Consider the following 23,506-nt stretch of genomic DNA (forward strand, 5'->3'; position numbering starts at 1 on the left):
ATTCCAAATGTCAAGTAGGCCAGTAAAAAAAAATGAAAGGCTGAAGAGAAACTTTAAAAGAGACATTTAAAAATAGGCATAAAAAATAGACCTTAGCAGAGAATTGACTGAAACATACTGTGAAAAGACTACTATAGTATATTCTTTTCATATGAATATTAATAGAAAAAAAACCCATGCAGTGTTCATAGTTTTGAGTTGATGAAATAATTACAAATAATGCAAATCAAAATTTTAGGTCAGTTACAAGTGTCTGTAAATGACAGTCTATCCTAAAAAGCAAAATGATTTTGAAACCCTAAGGGCTTCAATTGGCAAAGCTATTTACCTCAACAAAGAAGAGTTCCTTTGCTCAAGCAAATACCTACCACCTTCTGATTTTTCACAAATGAAAACTGGGGAAGGAGTGCCAGACTGAAGGACAAGAGAGCAAATATTAGGACTGCCATTAGGCCTACATTTTGATTTAATAATGAAATGTTTAAGTTCTAAATTTATTATTATTATCAAACAAACAGTTGTGTAGTCAGTCTGGAAAAAAGGTAAGAGAAGAGAAATGTCTGTGGGCAAGGAACAAGTTCACTGTCAGCCTATCAAAGGATTTCTGAAATCTTGTTGTAGCACAACTAACCTCTGTGATAACTACTGACTCTACATGGCATGTGTATTTTGATTTGAACTGGTATTTCCCCCCTTCTTCACTGACGTTCAATAAGGGTAGCAAAGAGACAAGTGCTGTTCTGTACTCAATCAGGTAAAAGGGGTTTGACGACAGGGCTGATCACTCTAATTCTGTTCCCAGACATGGGGCATGGTAGGCACATTTTTGCAAACACTAAGCTGGTTACTGTGACAGAGGCTCAGGAAGTGCAGGATGACTGCCTCTAACCTGGCATCTCTTTCCACCAAGTTCATGACTAAGTTCATGCGTCATAATGGGTAACTAACAGGTATTTCATAGCCAACTGTGAGCACCAACAATTTTTTAAGTACTTTCTATGTGTTACTTTCTATGACAAGAGGATTTTCCTCTTTTCATTAATCACTCTCCAAAGAAAAGTCTACTCTACAATATAAAAGTTCAAAAACACAAGATGTACCCTGCCTTTACCAACCTAACCTTAAACAAATATCTTTACCAAACTGGAGATCCTTCTGTTTTATGTGACCAGACTTATTAAAGCTACAGAAAGAGCTTCTTTTGTTAAAAAGCTTTTTGGATTAAGAAAATGGACAGTAATTTATGTAAATGTATCAATCTCAATTGGCTTCTCTTGTATGAAAAGGAATAAATAATGCAGATCACTGTTTTTCAGATAACGAGTCCTAACTCTTTGCCAAGGATATGGCAAAGACTCTGATGGAAAAGGCAGTAATGTGTACACAAAGGTGAACATAAATAAATGTGTGTATGATAAACGCTGGGAATGGACATAGAAAAACGGGTATGCAATTGGACAGAGACGACGGGAGACAGAAGGAAAGATACTTGCTCAGCTGTATCTAAGTAAGTTCATAGGAGTTTCATGGTCTGAAAAATCTGTGACAGTGGAATTTCTACTAAGAAGCTTAAAAAAGTTTCACCTTCTCCTTGGACAATTCAGAATAAGGCCTTCTTAGAATATAATGCATTATATCACAAATATACTTTTATATAAAATATTTGGGACCAAAACAAGAGTAAAGAACCAGGATCCGAAAGGGTGAATGCCTACTAAATATCTTTGATTATCTAAAGCTGTTTAAAAGCTATTAGATTGGCACCTGGAACCCCAAAATATCCACTTTTCACTGGGAAGGAGTGGCTGTGCCTCTTCAATCACCCCCTAAATGCAAAGAAGTTTGACCCCCATGCAATGGATAAAAGTCACCCAAAAAATGAACAAAAGAGGTGTTTGGAAAAACCAGAACACCATTCATCCCAGCTAACGACTTGTTCATTATGAGTGATGATGGATAAAGACTTCTCATGCTGAGATGAAATCAAGATTTATATGCATTGTTTCCTCTCCCAACTTGTGGGAAGATCATCATCATTTAATTCTATCTCTGCGGCCAGTGATGGGCATCCAGAGAGCTGGTTATCAAACGGCGCAGTCAGCTGGCAAAAGCCGAAACGTGCAGTTGGCACATCTGGACAGAGCCGCCACAGCCGAGGGTGAACAATGACTCCTGGCAAGCATCCAAATTGCTTGCAGACGCTAGCAGGTCTCATCTACAACCGCCCCTACCAGCATCTCTCTCTCTCTCTCTTTTTTATGAGAATCAGATTTTCATTGCTCCATTCAATTGCTCTCCTCTGCCATTTTTTACAGCTCTTATCATTCCCCTGGAATATGGCCTTGAGACAGCTCATCCATGTCCTTCGCTGTGTTATCTCTTCTAACTTTTATTAAAACTTCAGCTTTCATCTGAAGATAGCTAATTAAATCTGGAACAGATTATATGCCTCCCCTTAAAAAGAGCACAAAACTATTTTCTTCAACCCCAGCAATGCTTTTTTTCCTTTCCAAAAGGTAAAATCAAAGGTGTTTAAGAAGTCTCTTTATTTACAGAGCTAAGATATTCAACACGTCATATATGAGTTGATTTATATTAAAGTTGTCTGTGATATGACAAATCTTTGAGCTATTTCTCAAGATGATTATTTCTCAATCCTGGTATATATCCTTTAAATATCACAGCTAATACTATAAGCATATTTTCTATATAAAGTTGAGTAATGAGGAGTTATTAGTGCACATCAAGTGATTTGTCCTTTTATTCGTCTTTTTTTTTTTAAAGGTTGCCCTCATTTGATAAGGATGAAGAGAAATTTTTCTTTTCTTCCCCATACCACAAATATTAGTAACTAAAAGTTCTCCCATGGGAAATTATGTGAAAACATGAAATTAATAGCAGTGATTCAAGTTTAGGACTGATTCAGTTTTCAAGACAGCTTTATATCAACTGATCATCAGCACAAGTAGCTCTGTCTGAGTCTACCACAAATTATTAATGAAGCAACTTCCACAATTGATATGAATACATTCTTCTCACATATGCCGCTGACCCAGTCCCTTTCTGAGGCCGAGGGGCAGTGTACAATCACCTTTTCTTGCATAGATCAGCTAACCAAACCTTCTAGCAATGACATCTGAAAGAATCTAGCCAGCCATCACACACACACACCCCCTATGCCCTTTTAATAAGGGTTAAGCTTCTACTACTGTGAGAATATGATTTAACTATCCCACCTGAAACTTTCTGGGATCCTTTTCTTCGCTTCACTGCCTTTAGTAAGATTTCCTTCATGGTAACCTTTGTGTTGTCCACCTGAATAAGGGAGAATCCATGAGCAGCATTTCTGTAGGAAAAGACAAATATTAAATCATCACTAACATTCATCCAGAGAGATGTTAACTGCAATCTTCACTGTGTTTAAGCAGTTTTTTTTTGTTTGTTTGTTTGTTTTGTTTTGTTTTTGAGATGGAGTCTCGCTCCGTCACCCAGGCTGGAGTGCAGTGGCGCAATCTCGGCTCACTGCAAGATCCGCCTCCTGGGTTCACACCATTCTCCTGCCTCAGCCTCCCGAGTAGCTGGGACAGGTGCCCGCCACTACATCCGGCTAATTTTTTGTATTTTTTTTTTTTTTTTTAGTAGAGACAGGGTTTCACCGTGTTAGCCAGGATGGTCTCGATCTCTTGACCTCGTGATCTGCCCGCCTCGGCCTCCCAAAGTGCTGGGATTACAGGCATGAGCCACCGCGCCCGGCCGTGTTTAAGCAAGTTTTAAAGTAAGTGCATACTGAGGTGCCAATTATTTAAAAATAGGTTGAATAAATACACTTCTAATGGTGGGTGGCGGGGGGGGGGGCAGTGATAAACGATTCTAGCATGAGCAGTTCCATGTGAGAGAGGTCACGCTTAGGGAAGGTTCTTCTAATCTGTCCAAGTTGAACCTAAGTGGTCTGTGTGGGTCAGCAGCACCATGGGTTCCTAGTGTTGGCTTCCAAACCAAATCTTGCAACAAGGATTGACAACTGATAAACTTGGCTTGTGTCAGTAGATGTCACTACAGGCAGATACTGCCATCATACTAAGCTCATGGAGCCCCAGACAAAAAAAAGTCATGTGGGGCCGCAGGGCAGTAATACCCCAAAGTAACTGAGAAGGAGGAAAAGAAAATGCTCTAACTAGCTAGTAAATATATTTCTTTATTCATACACACACTTTTTTTTTTGAGATGTCTGTCACCCAGGCTAGAGTGCAGTGGCGCAATCTCGGCTCACTGCAACCTCTGTTGCCCGGGTTCAGGCGATTCTCCTGCCTCAGCCTCTCCAGGAGCTGAGATTACAGGCACCTGCCACCGTGCCTGGCTAATTTTTGTAGTTTTAGTAGAGATGGGTTTCACCATCTTGGCCAGGCTGGTCTTGAACTCCTGACCTTGTGATCTGCCTGCCTCAGCTGCCCAAAGTGCTGGGATTACAGGCATAAGCCACCGCACCTGGCTGTATTTTTTTTTTTAAATACAGTCTATACACTTCAGTATGAATGATTTAATCTGCTTAGTCCTAGAAAGTCAAAATATTAGCTGAAGCACAAGTAATTATAAGACAAAACACTAACACTCCTTGTAAGCTTCCAATTAATCAAACTGGGTGCGGGAAAGGCTTCATCTAGATTGGAAAAAAACCGCTAAGGAACAAGCACTCTAAAAACAGAAGCCCATCTCCTGTGTGAGGTATAACTTCACCAAGACTGTTAATTGCAATAGCAAGTATCACAAATACTACTCACTACGCTTGGGCACTGGAACAAAACAGACCAATTCCAAGTAGCTCATGTAACAAACGGGACCCAAGTTTCCAACTATGGAACATGGGAATTGCCACAAGGAGTTTGGTCGCATTCCCATTTCTCCATAAGAATCTCTAAAGGGAATGTGGCCAAAAAACATGGCAGAACTTCATATTGACGACAAATCTGAAAGAAAAGCCAAGCCCCAAGCTAAGTTCTGGAAAAGCTTCCCAATGGTAGGACAGGCTGGGAAGGGCCTTAAGCCTAGGTTGGACCCAACCAGGTGGCTGACTCTCCACAGGGGCTGGGGGCCGATCTCAAAACCAAGGACCTAATTTGCTTCCCTAATACAGAGACATCTCCACAACCCTCCTCTCCATACGGCTTGCTGTTTAATCCTTGACATTCCATTTGTTAAAAAGCAAAAGCCGATGCTGGTCTGGCCAGCACCATCATCCATTTTAACTTGGTCAAGTTCTTGCTATTGAACAGCAGGCCTGAGAACTGTCAAGCTAATTTTACGGAACACTCTGTTACTGAATCATGCCTGAGTCCCGGCCATTCTTTACCTCAGAAGCTGGACCCCATCCCAGAACAATCTTTAAAAGTTTATTTTACTGATCAAAGCAAAATAAGAAAAAGCTCTTTTTAAAAAACTATATTTAGGGAGCGATGCAGTAAGTGATACTTTGGCAAGAGTACTGAAACGTAAAGTGCCTTGTGCATTTATAAACTTGGGGGTATTTGCTCTGGCGCTAGGCCAGTGTGTGTTTGGAACAAATGCCAGTCAACCACGTTCAGATTTGCCTTCCCCTGCTTTCTCCTCAGAAGTCAGTATGCGCTCCATCTGTGACAATATGTTGGGCGATGGATGAGTAGGGCCTAAAAGAGAACACAAGTTCTCGGGTACTCACAAACTAGTACTGGCCTGGACCTCATGAACTGCCATCCACCTGGTTCTACCGGAACTACTGTAGATTTCAGTCTGCTTAGAAACTGCTTACGTTCCCTCCTAATCTGCTGCCGGCTGACAGCATTATTTCCAGCCAATACGTTTATCTTTTTCAGCAAAGGCAGACTAAAAGCTCAAAAGGAAGCCTTGTGTTTGGACTAACTTCCATAAATTAAAAGTGCCCTTTTAAAAGATTTTTGAGCAGAGGAAAATCCCCAGTCTGTATTTTTCTGTCATTTTACTAAAACGTACCTGGGTGACAAGGTTAAAGCAAGCAGAGGAAATTCCTGGCACTTATCATCCACAGGCATTACTGATAAATTGTGTGGTGGAGGAATAAAGGATTACCTTCTGTATTTTTTCATTACACTTTTCTTTTGTTACAGAATACATAAATCCATTGTGGCACAATGTAATATGTATCACCATGCTACACCTGCGGACGCTTCCGAGCGGCTGCCATGTCTGTGCAGTCAGGAATGATAAGTGAACCACCCGTGAATGTTAACGATAGTGATCATTCTGAGGTAACTCGGCTCTCCATCTTCCTTTACAGCCTCCGTGCTGAAGCCAGGGTAGCAAGGTTCAGGAGAGGAAAATGAAAACAACAGCGAAGGGAAGGGGCACGCGCGGCCCTCGGAATGGACCTTCGTGAGTGTGCAGTATCTTACTCTGGGGCTCCATTTCCGTAAAAACGTGCACGTTAAAAGGAGAAAGAGGTTCTGCCCTGAGTGCTGCACATTCAGGCAGACCTAATAAGAGTCTCCTCAGGTCAGTCCCACGCTCCGCTCCTTTCCCTCCAGACGAATGCCAACTTTGGATCTTGTTCCACGTCTACAGCGCTTTGCGGGGAGATGGGCAGGGTTTTGTTTTTTGAGTAATACCCTCATATGTTTCCAAAACGTAAGAGCATAGAATTCAAGTGGTTCTCAGCCTCCGTCTAGGTGCAAGTGTTAAGTTATGCTCCCATTTAACAAGTGGAGATGGAGACTTGCCACAATTTTCAGCTTGACTTCCAAACATTCTGGGTTTTATGCCTCATTTCTTTATATCCAGGATTTTTTATGGGCTTTCTAAAAAGTCTATTGAAATACATCTTTTAAAGCCTTTACTTAATGTGGGATGCTGGGTTTGAAGCTGAGAAGACAATGATCCTGGGGGGAGTGCTGGTAGTGGGCAGGAAAGGAAGGGTGCTCCTCGTCCCGGCCTGCCTTCCCTGTGGCACACGCTCCAGTCTCTGGGTTAGGAGCTGTGGCGGGGTGATCAGCCCTCGGATGAACAGGCAGGCTACACACAGACTCAAAGTCTCGGCTCAGAAACCGCTCCTCCTTCTGCTCGCCTCAGGGACAGACAACCTGTTTTCCCCCAGAGCAGGGCATTCTAGGGACACTGAGAAGCAGCAGCTGCCCTTCCCACGGCTCCTTGGGCTGTCCATGCTGGGTCTAGGGTGAAACTCCATGTCACGGAGCGTAAGAAACACTGCCAGGAGTGCTTCAGTCAATTCAAAGTTAGGTCCTGTCAAGTCTCGTAACCACTGAATGATGTATGGGCATTTTAAAAAGAGACTCCTCGCTTGAGGAGTTCAGCTCCGTCCCAGCGCACAGCTACTCAGTTACCCCAAAGAAGTTTGTATGCCAGCACGAACCCAACGCAAGCAGGCTTTCTGTACTAAGCAGTAAGCGAGAGGCAACGGGAGCCACGGAGCCCCCAGGGACAAAGGTCTTCATCTGAAAAGCTTAGATTCTATCTTTAGGAAGAGAGCTGGAACCAGAACTCAAGTTGGAAGGCAGCATACTGGAGAGGAAAGGGCATAGGCTGGGGGTTAAATACCCTTTGACCGAAATCTTGGTTCCGTGGCTAACGGAGGTGTTGCTGTAACATGTGGGAACCTCAGCCGCATCCATGAAATGAGTAGGCTACTTCCCTATAGAATTGTCACGAGCATGAAACAGACAATGAATGCCAAGCACCTCACACTATGGCTGGCAAACAGTAAAGGGAGTCGACGTTAGTTCTCTTTTGTTCCCCTTGCCCTAAGTCATCATTCCAAGAGAAGAGGCCCCACTTCAGCCCCTCCTTCCCCTGCCTCCTAAGCAGAGACTGCTTATCGGGGGGTGGGAGTCTCAAAACTCACTGCCTGTCATTGGTAACACAGGGGCATTAAAATGTGTGATTTGTTGAGCTTGGTGGCCATATTCAGGGGCACTGTCAGTGAGCAGCCTGTGGCCCAAGCACCAAAATTTCCCAAGAGCTCCAAGGGGAGCACTCTGGGTTCAGTTTTCAAAACTTTCCTTTTTGAAAGTGTTAACTACGAAGCAGGTATGTTCCGCCTCAACTTAATTCACTGGCTTTGCATGATGATAATGGAAATTAAAAAATCATGGTGGTGTAGAGAATTTCAACAACATTTATTAAGAACTTTTTGATTTGCACAATACAAGTTGTCCACTGTTTAACAATTATAATAACAGCAACTACTATTTATTGAACACTTTCTATGGGCTAGGTGCTGTTTTAAGCTTTTTAAAAAATATCTGTATTGACTCATTCAATCCTAAAATAGATACAATTATTACACCCATTTTATAGAAACTGAGGCTGAAGGCATTAGGGAATTTACCTGAGATCACTCATCTATTAAAAATCCTGTTTTGGATTCAGAAATCAACAATGTGGTCCCTAACCCAAGTTGCACAGTCCAGTGGGAGAGAAAGATAAGAAGTCAACAAACAATTATAGTTCTGTGTGACAGTCACAAAGGCGGAGGCAAGTTCAGAGTGCTGCCAAAACAAACATAGGGCACGTAACCCAGCCACACAGAGGTGAGAGGGTCTGGGAAGCTTCCTAGTGGGGATAATGTCTCAAAACGCAAACATCATTTAGCTCTAAACCATGCTAGGAGAGACGGTGGCAGCACCAGAAGGCAGCAGAACACAGTAAGCTCTAGAATAAAGTGACCTGGTTTGGAACCCCACCTCTGCTTTCACGGATAACAACATAATCACTTTAACTTCATTTCCTCATCTACAAAATGAGGATGATAATTATTCTTGGATTTTAAGATTGTTGTAAAGGCAAAATATTTCTAAAGTACTTACCATAATATCTGTCATATAATAAATGCTCATAGATGAGCCATTAGTTAAAAAAAGATAAATGCTTAATAAACAGTTAATATATAATAAGCATAAGCATTTTCTTCATATGTACAATGAAGTAATATATAATGATGAGACAATAATATTCAATATTTATTGAGCACTTACTTTGTTTAATCCTCCTAGAAAAGATAGGTGTTATTATGAGTTCCATTTTATAAAAGAGAAAACTGAGGTTTGGCAAGGTTGAGACATTTGTCTGGAGTTATATAATAAGTTAATACATTATATAACTAATAAGTCCTAAAGGAGCCAGGACTTGAACCCAGATCAGCTAGACTCCCAAGTCTGTGTTTGTTAATCCCTCCACAGCCGCAAAGGGAGTCTTAGGGACTCGGGAAAGAAGAGACTTCCAGGGAGCACATCTTCCATACCAGAACCACTGACCCAATCTGTGGAAAAGGTTCAACTTCCACTGTAACAAATTCAGCTTGACTATGAATGTCCAGACTCTTAGACTAACCATATGACCTACAAGATTTTTAAGGAGACCTTGGAGAATGTCATGGTTTCAAAAGCCACAGTCTCAGTTTGCAGAAGTGGGAAAAGGTTGCTACGACCAGTTCCCAGTAGTGATGAAGACACACTCTAGTTCCCAACCTGCTCTGGTCCAATTCCATGCATGTTCATTCTCCAGCATTTCAAGGTAGAAAATGAAAATATAGGAGCAAGAGAAGGCCTTGTAATAACTGCAACATGCCTGCTTTAAAATAAGTCCTCTGAGTATGACTTTATCCATAAAGAGTTTACACTAGTGTGAATGCCACATTTTGTTTCCCCTTAGACTGACCAAAAATTTTTTTTAAAGATCAAAGCGTACTGTGGGAGCATGCGATGTTTGACATTGGACAAAGTACTCTTTTTCAAAACAGACATTTTCCAAAAACATAACTCGCTAGACTAATGGGCAGTGAGAAGCCAAAATGACTGCCCTCCGCCTTCTCCTTGTGTATCTTTGCCAGAGTCCTTGGGACTTGCCAAATCCGGTCATGCCTGCTTAGCTTGCTCGACTGATTGTGCCAGAAAAGAAAATAAGACACAGATGTATTTGAGCTCTTTGAGATGCCAGTAAGAGAGACAGCTAATGGCTTCATTTCGACCCTCCCCTTCCAGCTGGGCACAGGTGGGGGATAATGAGGTCCCTCTCTCTAATCAAACTCAATTATTTACTACTCTATATAACCGCAAAGACATTCACATTCCGTTCAGAATATAAAACACACCGTGGGCTACTTCCAACCACTGCCACTGGGTATTTATAACAAACTCAAGTGGCTAACAGTTTGCCTTGGCAGGAGTTTAAGTGTGTAAAGTTTTGCAAACTGTTTCTGTTCAAATATGTCCTGCTGAAATGGGGTCCCAGGCGGGGTTCCATAACTGTCAGGTCAGTGAACTGCATAACATCTGAGAATGTATTCACCACGCAGTGCAGACAGGATCTGGAAATCAAACGCTTCGTTCTATCACAACCTTCTGAGAAGCATCAGTTTTTTCAACAGCAAGACTGACATTGTATTAATAAACATTCCAAGTCACTAGCCTGACATGTACATAGCAGCAGCTGACAGACTCCGACATAAGCTGAGGGGAGAACAGAGGAAATCAGAATGAGACATAGTAACTAAACACGGCCAAAGGGGGAAGCATCACCAAACCAATCACATGGGCTCAGAAATGGGAGCTCCCCGACATTGAAGACACATATTAACTAAAGCAACAATCTGGTATAATTTTTAGATACAAAGTAAGTTGATGGTTATCTAAAATGTGTGCTTTTATGGTAGGAACAAAGCGAATCCTGGCACAATTTCAAGACATTCCAGTGAGCAAAACATACATATTTAGCTTGTCTGACCTTTAAATTCTTAGAAGTGTGTAATTAATGCTTTCCATCTTTATTACTTGCTCCAGTATTTCTGTCACTTTAAACAGACACAAAGAAAAATCCTTTCTTTTCTCTAGACAGTAGCTGTTGCCAAAAAGGAAATCAAGTCAGATTTACAAATACAAAATTAAACAGGCTGCATATGTTACATTTCCATACACGAGGACAATCTGGACAATGAAAATGTTTGCTAATACAACAGAATGAAAAGAAACAACATACAGTTGGTCCTCTATGACTCAAGCAAACAATAAATAACCAGGATAATTTATACTCATTTTGTCAGGCCTGGTTACAAAGAACACAAGCATCTTCTTTTATTCCTTATTCTATTTTAGCTCTGCCTCTTACCAAACAGCATGGCCTTGAATTAGTAACTAACTACCTGTCTCTGAGCCTCAGCTTACATATTATAAAAGTGAATTGTGTATAAGAAACTTTACTGATGGTGTGTGGCCAATTTTAAAATATCATAAAAAAGAAATAAATGATAAAAAAAGAAATAAATGAGATAGCATCTATTGGAGGTATGAAACTGAATGAGTGTGTGAAAATGTTCTCCCTGCCCTCCTCTTTTTTTCATTCTCTAGACCACAAGGCAATAGCATATAACAGAAGGAAAGGCTTCAAGCTAATGACACCCTTTAATAAAGGTCTGGTCACTTGGGGTATACTGTGGATTTATCATCAGGAAAGTAAACTAAAACTCCCCACTCTTCTGAAAAGCCCAGTAAAGAGCATGAATGAACCTAGGGCACGCCTCTTTAAAAAAGCAGCTCATCGTTCCCTTTCTGCAGAGCCAAGAGAAGCCAAGGTAGTCTCTGGGAGCCTGCCCAAGGCAGCCCAGCTTCTGGGCTAAGACCTTCCACTGTTACCTGACAGCTGTTACCCAAAGAGCTCTTGGTTAGAACTGTTCCTTCCTCATGTTCCTCTAATATATCAAATATTTAAAGGAAAATACATATATATATAGGAGACAGTTTAACTGCTCTGACTTCTAACCTAAGGAGATTCTGACCATTTTATTGGCCTTGACTTTTTTTTTTTTTCCTTTAATGCCCTTCTTCCCCCACTCCAGAGTAGAATCCTGGCATGAAACTTTAATGTCAACACATATAAGGTAATAATACTACCACAGTTGTTTTTGTCATTGCCACTTTTGAACGCAATTCAGTCTCACAAATTCTGACTAAATTAGGCCTGTGTTGGGAATGGGAGAAGGAGACGAACAAGGCAGGTCCCTATCCTTGAGAGGCACTTAGCCCACTCAAGATCTCATTCTCCCTTGTCCTACTTTGTCTAAAGGAACAGTAGGATTTGGCTTGGTCACTGCTGGCAAGAAACATTTCTTGAGATGCTGGGCACTATCTGAGCTCCAGCTCTTTATCTGGTTTTGGGGGTCAGCCAAAAACCTTCCCATTCCTCCCACTCCCTACTTCTCCTCTCTGACACTACTGATATCCAAACATCTTTACTGCTTAAGCTCAAAGTAGTCAGCAAGTTAGGGATTCCCATTTACAGATATATTTGCTCTGTCCAAAATCAATCAGGAACAATGGATAGCTTAGGAATCCACTTGAAGATTTGTTAAAAGAGGCAGTTTCCATTACCAGGCTCCTAATTTGCAAGTTGTTAGAATAATCCATTCTCCTTCTCTGAACAACTCTATCCAGGAGATTCCTGGGGCCCAGGGGTTCTAGAGGGAAAGCTAGATAGATCTAGTCCTGATTTAGTAAGAACATCAGAAGACATCCAATTTCACGTTCCCTCCACAGAATAATTTTCCAATGAGAAATTCATTAATTAGTTCCCCTTTAAAAAATGTAAATAATTATAAAATATAATTCACAATCTTTGCATGATGGAATGAAGACAAATTTAAAAATTTCTTTTATATGCAGAAACAGATCTATTTCCCAATTTTGCTATAATGGACACATATTAATTATATAACAAAAAATAACTCAAAGGAAGGTTAAACCCCATTCTCACCTTAGTGTAAATTATTCCCACTGAGAATCCCTGACAGAAATAACAATAGCAACTATGTAACACTTCCTACATGCCAGAGTCTCAGCTAATATTAATAATCACAGCAGCATTTCCTGAGGTTCAAGAGCCCCCAGGAATCAACAGATGAATTTACAGACTAAGTTTCAGAATTTAAAAACCTGTTTTCTCACGGTGATGTGAGCCTCTAGTTCCAGCTACTCAGGAGGACTGTCTGAACCCAAGAGTTCCAGTCCAGCCTGGGCAGCATAGTGAGACACTGTCTCTAAAAATTTTTTTAAATTAAAAACAATTTTGATTTTAGTCAATGAAAAGCATATAGAGATGTATTATCTATACATATCAATATATGTATGATATGGATGTGTAGATATATATATCTATATATGCTTTTCATTGAACTAAAAGCAAAATTATATGTGTCACCACATATTTTATATATGTCACTGTGTGTGTGTGGGGGTGTATGAGATAAAGATACAGATAGAGGCCCCTCCTCACTCCTCATCTTCCATGTTCCCCATTTTCCACCCACCTGGGGAGCCCTGAGCCACTGCCTAGAGGAGAAATACCCAAGAGAGCCACCTGGCCCACATCAGACAAATGTGAACAAGAAATAAAATTATTAGGCTGGGCGCGGTGGCTCATGCCTGTAATCCCAGGGGAGGATTTGGGAGGTAGAGGCAGGCAGATCCCCTGAGGTCAGGACTTCGAGACCAGCCTGGCCAACATGGCGAAAACCCATCTCTACTAAAAACACAAAAATTGGCAGGGCATGGTGGCAGGTGCCTGTAATCACAGATACTCGGGAGGCTGAGGCAGGAGAATCGCTTGAGTCTGAGAGGCGGAGGTTGCAGTGAGCCAAGATCACGCCATTACACTCCAGCCTGGGTGACAAGAGTGAAACTCTACCCAAAAAAATGGGAGGGGAGGGGAGGGCAAGACAGAAAGAAAGAAAGAAACTTATTGGGAAATTCCAGAAGTTGATCAACAAACCTACCCCATGCCCATTTGTCTATGTAGTCTATGGCTACTCACACACTACAATGGCAGTGCTGAGTTACACAAACTCTATGGCCAATAGCCTAAATATTTACCATCTGGCCCTTTGCAGAAAAAGTTTGCTGAGCTAGAAGCGGTGGCTGAAGCCTATAATCCCAGCACTTTGGGAAGCTGAGGTGAGCAGATCACTTGAGTCCAGGAGTTTGAGACCAGCCTGGGCAACACAGCGACACTCTGTCTCTACAAAAAATACAAAAAGTATTTGGGCATGGTGGTGCATGCCTGTAGTCCCAGCTACTTGGGAAGCTGAGGTGGGACGATTGCTCGAGCCTGGGAGGCAGAGGTTGCAGTGAGCCAAGATGATGTCACTGCACTCCAGCCTGGGTGACAGAGCAATACCCTATCTCAAAAAAAAAAGTTTGCCAACCCTGGGATAAGGTGGCGAGATTTGGGGGGTTATGTGTTCCAGCAGCTAGAGTTATTTGACATAACTAACAAACTTAGTAAAAGTCAAATGGCATTACTGCAAGCTGCATACAGAGCTTGTTTGCTGAACAGAGAAAAATGGTGACAGAATTCAGTGGGCACAAGGATCTCTATGAACAGTCTTGCTGGTCTCTGAAAAATCTGTGCTGTTTGGTGCCAAGTCACACTATACACAAGTATCAGTCAGGCAGAGCCCACTTATGTATAGACCAAGCAACAGATAAAGTAGAGTGACCAATCTGGTTTACCTAGGATGGAGGAAGGGGTTGGAGGTGAGCATCAGGGAGTGCTCATAGATTCAGGACTTTCAGTTTTGAAGCAGGGAGAGTCCTGGACAAACCATCACAAATTGATCATACTAACAGAAAGCGTGGTGGGCCAAACGTAAAGTAGAGTTTTCTAGGTTAGGAGCGGTGGCTCATGCCTGTAATCCTAACACTTTGGGAGGCCGAGGCAGGAGGACTGCTTGAGCTCAGGAGTTCAGGACCAGCCTGGGCAACACAGTGAGACCTTGTCTCTATTAAAAATAGAGTTAGTTGGGCATGGTGACACATGCCTGTAGTTCCAGCTACTTGGGAGGCTGAGGCAGGAGGGTCCTTTGAGCCCAGGAGTTTGGGGCTGCAGTGAGCCATGATCACATCACTGCACTCCAGACTAGGCCACACAGCAAGACACTTACCAAAAAAAAAAAAAAAAAAAGCATTTTCTAGTAAAGAACATTTAAAATTTATGTGTTTGTGTGGGGGGACACATTATAAATCAAATCAATTGGCCCACTAAAATAATGGACTAGTAGTTAAAAATACACTGTTTAAAAGGATGTTAATCATGATGTCTCATATGAAAATCAAAAGACTCAAGTTGACAAGTAAAACATTTAACACCCCATTAAACCCAACATCAGCAATGTTTAATTTCAGCAAAACATCATCTGTTACATTAAAGTTGTTAATTTGTATTTTATTAATGTTATAATTTTATCTGTATTTAGTTTGTAATTTTGTTTAGGTTGTGTAAAAACACTGAATTTATAGCTAAACATTACAGAACTTTGTATTTGCATGTATCTAAGTAGCATTATTAAAAAACTCATTTGGATAAACATTGAGACTTTAGGAGAATTTATTTCCCTTTAAAAGAGTTCTGTACATAACTTACATTTAAGAAACTCCCTCATGACAATTCCATGAGATAGTTACTGTTACCCAAATTTTAAAGGTGAAGAAACTGAGACTTAACAAAGGTAAGTAAAATTGTCTAAGGTCATGCATGTAGCAAGATACTAGTGAAGCTGAAACGTGAACCCAGGTTTGCCTAAATTCAAAGTCTGTGCTGCCGCACTCAGAGGGAAAGATGGTACTGGAGCCCCAGGAATAGCCGGTGTGAGGGCCTCTAAAGGTCAGAAGGCGACCTGGGCTTCCTGGTATTTGAAAGGCAGGAACGGGTGTAAAAAAGGGGAAGAGGTCTTAGAAAGCAAGGTGGGACACAGTGCTGGGTCAGGTGTCCTCCTGGCAGCCCACAGACACCTGAAGTTTCAGTCATTCCTTCTCCATGAAGCCCTGTGCTGGGTGCTAAGGATACAGAGAGACAATAAGACTGTGCCTTCCTAGTCTTCAAGAAGTTAATGGTCTTGCTACTAACTCAGAGGATGTGTGCTCATAAGAGGACTCATTTGAAAGTCTGTAGATCCTCAATGTTTACCCACTGCCCATGTTCACTGAAAGTTATTCCAATTCAGCTTTTTCAGTCCAGCTGAGCAATGTCCACCTAAACACTACCCCTCCTCTGCTATAAAACGAAGTCGGAGAAGAAAAATGTAGAAGTGGCAGAGATCTACTCAGTAACCCATTCAAGAAATACGTGTGACAGATCTATCATAGTAATGGAGTGATGGTGAGTATTGTGGGCACAGATAATTCAGTTCTTGCTCTCCAAGCGTTGTTTATTAATAGTAACAATAACAGCAGCTAACACTAAGATGATGCGTACATACACTAAACACTGTTCTAAGTGCTTCAGATCTATTAACTCATTTAATCCTCATAACTGATCTGTGAGGTAGGTATTATTATCTCCATTTCACTGAGCCACAGAAAAGTTAAATATTCATCCAGGACCACACACACTAGTAAGGGCAAGGCTAGGATCGGCGTCCAAGCGATCCGGCTCACAGCCTACCATGCTGTCGCCTACTGCACTATAGCAGTGGCTGAATGTCAGCCTTAAGACAGTGAGATTCACAGGTTAAACCAACACCAGATTCCCCAGCCTCAATCTTTCAGCAGAGGGTTGGAAAGGGCATGGACTTTAAAGTCAGGGATGGCGTCAAATCCAGGCCTAAGAACAATATTGCTCACCCTCAGGTTCCACGCCTCTAAATTGTTCATAAAAACTGGGCTATTTTGGGATTAAGTGAGAAAGCATATGCATAGTTGGCCGTTAGTAAGTATTAGTTCACTCCCTATGTCAAACCTACTTCCCTCTTTCTGTTTCAGCTTAGTGTCTTCCCAGCCACTTCTTGTCCCTTCTCTATTGGGAGACAAATGGAAGGAGGAAAGGGGGGAAATGACGAGGAGGAGTAGTTACGGCTTTATTTATTTTGCTGGGATTTCCTTCTCTGAAACTTTAGACACATCCCTACAGACTCCTGAAGGTCTGCTCTGTTCTGCATTTGTAGGAGAAGCTTTACTAACTTAGAATATAGACCAGAAAGGCGAGTAAGAGGTTGCTGAACCAAGAAAATACACACAGGGCAAACGGTCAGTAATCTGTACTATTTCATCAGACGACTGAGAAAAAGAAAATTTATTGACACTTTTGTTCTTAATGCTCACATATAAAGATTTCACTTTACCTCGTGTTTTCAGAAACACTCCAGACACATCAAATAAACTCTCTTGAATTTTAAAATAGAAAAAGGATTGACTGGGCTATGTGTGTGTCTGGGAGTGGGAACACAGGGATGGGAGTAATTCAGGATCAAAAAACAGAGTATTAAGTTTAAAGCAGTTGTTACTCTCTGCCTTCCCCCTCCTTCCTATTCTCCAGAAGGCAGGGTTCATAGTGAAACACTGTGCAGTCTTAGATGCCCCTCCTGGAAAGGCATATGAATCCTAGCCCCACTCCACTCTACTGAAAAGTCAGTGATTTAAAGCCTCTTGCTTTAAAAAAGGACTTTTGGTTCAAAAGACTGCTATGATCATGTGTTAATATTTATGTAGAAAAAGTTCTAGTCATATTAATAATCAATAAAAATGCAAGTAAAAACTATCGAAATGCCACTGTGTATATCTTTTAGAGTAGAAAAAAAAAACTTCTAATACCTTGTAATGGTAAAACTATAAAAATGATTTTAGGAATTCTGTTGGTAGCATTGTAAATTAGGACATCTTTCAGAGGGCTATTGTCAATAAAAAGTGAGTCTAAAGATGTTTTTACTCTGACCAATAATCCTACTTACAAGGCATGATCCTAAGAAAGTTGTTCAACAGAATAAAAGGTGTATAGATAATGACCGTCATCATCAAATTACTTACTAAAACCACACAAGGAAGCAATCTAAATATTCTGTGATCGGCTTCCACTACATCCCATACACTTTTCTTTTATACTGCTTATCACATTTTAATTATTTGACAACTGTCTCACTACTAGATAGTAAGCTCCATGAGGGTAGTGCTGTCTCTGCCTAGATCTCTGGCACATAAATACAGACTGTAGGAATTAAGAACAAATACTGAAACGTTTATAATTTATTATTTTTAGATGGAGTCTCGCTTTGTCGCCCAGGCTGGAGTGCAATGGCGCGATCTCAGCAAACTGCTACCTCCGCCTCCCGGGTTCCAGCGATTCTCCTGCCTCAGACTCCCGAGTAGCTGGGATTACAGGTGCCCACCACTGCATCCGGCTAATTTTTGTATTTTTAGTAGAGACGGGGTTTCACCATGTTGGCCAAGCTGGTTTCGAACTCCTCCTCGGCCTCCCAAATCCTGGCCTGCCTCGGTCTCCCAAAGTGCTGGGATTACAGGTGTGAGCCACTGAACCTGACCTAATTTAATGTCAAGTAAAAATAACACAAAAATATGTGTGCTACAAGTGAAACGGAGTAACATATACACACGATTATTATACAAGATTAAAAATAGTTAAGATGGAGGCATCATTGGCCAACTTTTCAATTATTTTAAATATTCTTTAAAGTTATTTTAGTACCTCTGAAATGAAAAAGCAGGAAAAAATTTGCTGTTATTTACACCAAACTTGACCTTGTAGTAGGGATGAAACGGCCACCATGAAAGCCTGAGGGCCCACTCCCCAGCTTACCCCCAGGCACTCAGTTATTCTTTCTTTGCTCAAGGGTAGAAAGAGCCAAAATACTCATACATCATATGTAGCATAACCCTATTTTCTGTAACAATCTCAAACAAAGGCAGTATGTTGAGAGAGACAGGGAAATGTCTTTTAAAGCAATCCCTTTTGAACAGTGAATTTGCTGGTTACTAACAGCAGGGGGTGCCAAAGGGATCGCTATTGTTCCCAGGAGACGGCCATGAGAAGGACTGCTGAGGCCTAGGTTGAAAAAAAGCTTAGGTTTGAGAGTAAAATCCAAATGCAGTAGGTTTTCCCATAACAACTGGGACATGTGGATAAAACTCAGGAGCTCATAAACTTGAATGGATAAAAACTACATTTTAATTTTCACTAACTTCTAATATTTTGCATTTCCTTGATTTATAAGTGTGGGCAACCAATCACAGCAGAATCACAGTGCCAGTGACTCTGTCATGAACAGAAGTCATAGCTAACACCACAGCAGATTACAGCTGTTGCAGATTTCTCAAATACCATTTATGCTCATCACCGCTTTGAAACAACAGGCTTCAGGAGTTACTGTTAGGTATACAGCTGGATATTGTTTAATCTACTAGTAAAGCCACACATATTACTATATCATGAATTTGCTCAATAATCTGATAACTTTAAATAACAGAATACTTTTATATTCCAGTGGATTTTATTTTATGCATTTACACACGCTTTTCTGAGAAAGGCACAAAAAAAAGCTGAAGACATGTGCTCAGTCTCAAGGCAGGCAACTGACAGGGAAGGTCAAATTTGGTCTGAGAGAAAATTATTTTAAGTCACAAGAGAGAAGTGGCCACAGTGCACATTTTCAGTTAGTGTGTATTCCTCGCAGAGAAGGTGCAAACCTAGAAGTTTTGCTTCACAGGCTCCCAGTGCACCAGTGTTTCCAGAGGCCTGGCTCTGGACATGCCGTTCAGAGATCTGCTTCACACAATGTGCCACTGCAAAGCAGTCTGTGTAGCCTAGGTGCAGAGGCATGAAATACAATGCGAATGTCATCCTCAGCATCTCTCTGGGAGTCATCGTTATTACCAGTGGACTCTCCAGATGCCAAATATCATTTATTTGATGAACAAAACCAAAATCAGATCCAAAATGCTAGAAGGTTGGGATGAGATACTGAGAGAAGTAATAGAGTCAGTACTCACATTCGAACAAAGAGTGACTCTTTGGATGTCAGACCAGGAGATGAGTACTTTTCAACCAGGGCCAAAGTACTGAAGCCAAATTTATGAATGGGCTCATTGGAATCCAGTGGGGGGAAATCGGTGTCCACCTCCCCATCATCCTCAGCAATATGCAGGCAGTAGGCACTGACATTGTCACTGAAAGGAAAACCAAAAAGGCGAGTGAATACCAAGGTAGGGAAGGGACAAGAAGACCAGAGGGTATGGTGCACAGCAAGCAAATTGAGGAGACTGCTTTTCTTTACCCCAAGCCTGGTGATACAGTAAAAAATCCCAAATCCTACTTCATTTGATAGAGAGAATACACATGGCAATGCAAAGGGGAGAAAAACAGTGTGAAATGAAGGTCTTTATACTACTCTATTCTTGCAACATTCACTGAGCCCTATTGCAGCTACGACAAAGAACCTAACCTCTTAGATCAAAGGTGAGATTTAGTATCAGCCCTAAAAGCAGCTTACAGCATAGTAGGGAGGAAAAGTAATAAGCATTACACTAGCTACAATACAAATGTAAAAAAAAATATATATATATATAAAACAGATATAAACAAAACTGTGAAGGGGGGGGGGAGATTATCTGGCCGCGGGGAAGGCAGGGGTCAGAGGCCTTTGATTTATGGTTAGGATTAAGAAAATATCTGGCCAGGCATGGTGGCTCATGCCTGTAATCCCAGCACTTTGGGAGGCTGAGGCAGGTAGATCGCTTGATCCCAGGAGTTCAAGACTAGCGAGGCAACATGGCAAAACCCCATCTCTGCTAAAATACAAAAATTAGCCAGACATGGTGGTATGCGCCTGTAGTTCCAGCTACTCAGGAGGCTGAGGTGAGAGGATCACTTGAGCCCGTGAGGTCGAGGCTGCAGTGAGCTATGATGGTGTTACTTCACTCCAGCCTGGGCAACAGAGTTAAGACCCTGTCTCAAAAAAATAAAATTAAAATTAAAAAAGAAAATATTTGTGCTCTAGATCAGGAGAAATACTCAACGTAACCAAGACAATCCATACAGTTCTCCCTTCTCTAAAGAGTATCTAACTCAGTTGGTAGAATCTGACTTCAAACACCATGGATCCTTAGCAGAGTAAAAGCAAATGACTGGATTAGTCCTGACACAGATACCTGGTCCTCTTGACTACTTCTGCACACTTCCCACTCCCTAGAATGTCCAGACAGTACTCCCAGATTGCAGTCTTGCCCAGTTTAGAATCAACACATACCCTCTTTGGGGGAAGTAAAAAGTTGATCTGTTCAAAGAGGATGGGAAACTATACCAACATACAGACAGTGTAAGAGTGCAATCAATTCAATTGCTCCAAACCGCAAACCTGCGAGCTTCAGAAGTATGCTAGCTTCAGAAGCAGGAACCCAATAGCTCACAAGGCAGTAGAATTCTAAATTCTGCAGCTTAAGTTTGGAGTTTTAATTACATGATTGATGCTTAAATTAATTAATTGCAAAGTGTATGCTAATTGTTTAATTGGTTGCTTGATCTATATAGACCATTTTTTGAATTAAATGAGTTGATTTACCAAGTTTATTGACTGGATGTGACAATGAATTATTTCACTGACTACCTGACTTGCAATTTTCCCAATTAATTCACAAATCTTTAGCTGCAACTCTGCTTATTGCAAGAGAGGGAGCCTACTTCAGGTGATCTATACTCAGTGAGTCTGTCATGACTAAGAGATATTTATTATAAAAAACAGGTAATAAGGACAAATTAAAATTAATGGAAACTGTAAATTTGCTAAATGGATTGATAACAAGAAAGTAATCTAGCTATGTTTGTCACTTTACATTTCAGGTATTTGTAATGCTGTTAAGATATTTAAAATTCATCTTTGAATGGCATGGGAAACTTTTGGATCTCTGCAACAGGGTACTAACTTAAACACAGAACAATTAGAGAGGCAAAAGAAAGCACTTTGGATGAGGAAAATGTCATGGTATACTGGCTAAGAGAGCTCTGTGGTCAGAACGAGTTCAAATTTCAGCTCCATGGCTCATGGCTATGTGATTTCAGAGAATAAGCTTCACCTCGAGTTTCAGTTTCCACTTCTATAAAAAGGGTATAATCGTCCCTCAGAGATTGTAAAGATTAGATCAGATAATATATGTAGTGTCTGGCATGTAACAGAAGTAAAAAATAAATGAGAAGGTAACTATAATAAGAAAGTCATATGGAAACTAACTTATAGTTGCACCAATCCTTAAACACAAATTGTGGATGCATATTAAGCAACAATGCAACTGAACAGCATGTTCTATGTACACACAACTGTAATGGGAGTCAACATGTCCACTGTGTTCCAACCTTGGAACCTTGGGTCACTGAGCCCCCAGGGTTTTATGAACAGGGCAGACATGGATGGAACAAGCAACAGACAGCACAGATTATTTATTGCCATGTAAATCAACCTGAGGAATGTTTGATTCTCCAGCATCACACAGGTTCAGGGGCAAATAATAAGCCTATTGATCAAAGCAGAAAAGTCCAACAATGATATCAGAAGAATTCTGCTTTGATTGTTAAGGGACATCCCCAAATCCTCTCAAAACAAATTCAATAAATATCACAGGCTAAGATTTGAGATGCAAAAGGTTCACTGCCAAGTGCTATTATTCTCCCCAGTTCTTAAATATGAAGTGTGAAATCATTCATTCAAAACACATTTGTAAAGTGCCCCCCTGGGCTGTGGCCTGTCCTGAGCATCAGGAACAGAGGAAGGAAAAGAAGACTGATTCCTGCTATATTATACAAGATGAATAGAAGCCTCTTCTCGGTCATCAGTAAAGTCTAGCAGTAAATAGTGCTCCAACTCCTCTGACCCCTTAATTGAAAATCTGAGGAGATAATGACTAAAATTCTATATTCTACACATGGACATACTGGTTCCTTTGGTGCTTTTATAAAGGAATCATTAGTAAAAGAAGCTACTGTTATATTTTGACTTCTAAAACTGCTTCAGGACTCCAAATTAGTACTAGTACAATACCAGCAGTATCATTAGCTACATTTATTGAGTACTATAAGCCAGACACTCTGCAAAGCGGCTTAGATATATAAGCTCACTGAAACTTCACATCAACTTTGTAAATGAATCATTTCTATTTTACAAATTAGATAACTGAGCCTCAATAGGATTAGGTGGCTTGCTCAAGATTAAACAGCATGTAAGTGACAGGGCTGAGATTCAAATCCAGGCAGCCAAGAGCTGTCCCTCTTGACCCCCACCCATTCCTCTGCCAAAGCCATAGTGTGTCAAGACTTCCTGAGGCACTTGGGAACCCAATCACCTATGGAAATATGACACACTTTGATGAGAAGGAGGAAACCATGACATATTACTTATAAAAAGTTAGATTTAGTTCAACCTCCTTGCTTTTACAGATGGGAAATGGAGGCAGAGAAAAGAGGGATAACATGCTCATTATCACCCAATTAAACAGAGGCAAAGCTGGTCTTGAAAACTCTGGTGTCTCCACTTCTTGTCCATTATTCTTTAAACAAATAAAAAACTGGTGGACTTTGAAATGGGGAGAGAAAAGAAAGGGGGCAGCTCTGGTCCCTGCCTCAGGAAACCCCCGATACAGACATCTCAGAGTTTACAACACAATGGAAACAGGGGCACTTCCCATGACACAGCTTGGTGGAAAGAACAGGGATTTTGCAGACACAA

General features: G+C 41.1%; 1 protein-coding gene across 8 annotated transcripts in view; it reads right to left on the minus strand.

Moving 5' to 3' along the window:
* Positions 1-23,506, minus strand: part of MAPKAP1 (MAPK associated protein 1) — a 265,377-nt gene that overhangs the window by 101,153 nt on the left and 140,718 nt on the right. For 6 of the 8 annotated variants that reach the window (XM_019033883.4, XM_055351923.2, XM_063697026.1 and 3 more), the window contains 2 exons: positions 19,785-19,961; positions 3,237-3,346 (listed from right to left, as the gene is read on the minus strand). In XM_019033883.4, the coding sequence (XP_018889428.1) occupies positions 3,237-3,346; positions 19,785-19,961 (287 nt within the window). The remainder of the gene's footprint in view (positions 1-3,236; positions 3,347-19,784; positions 19,962-23,506) is intronic. The other 2 variants (XM_063697028.1, XM_063697027.1) reach the window with 1 other exon arrangement.

Source organism: Gorilla gorilla, chromosome 13, assembly GCF_029281585.2.
Source record: "Gorilla gorilla gorilla isolate KB3781 chromosome 13, NHGRI_mGorGor1-v2.1_pri, whole genome shotgun sequence".
Lineage (NCBI taxonomy): Eukaryota > Metazoa > Chordata > Mammalia > Primates > Hominidae > Gorilla > Gorilla gorilla.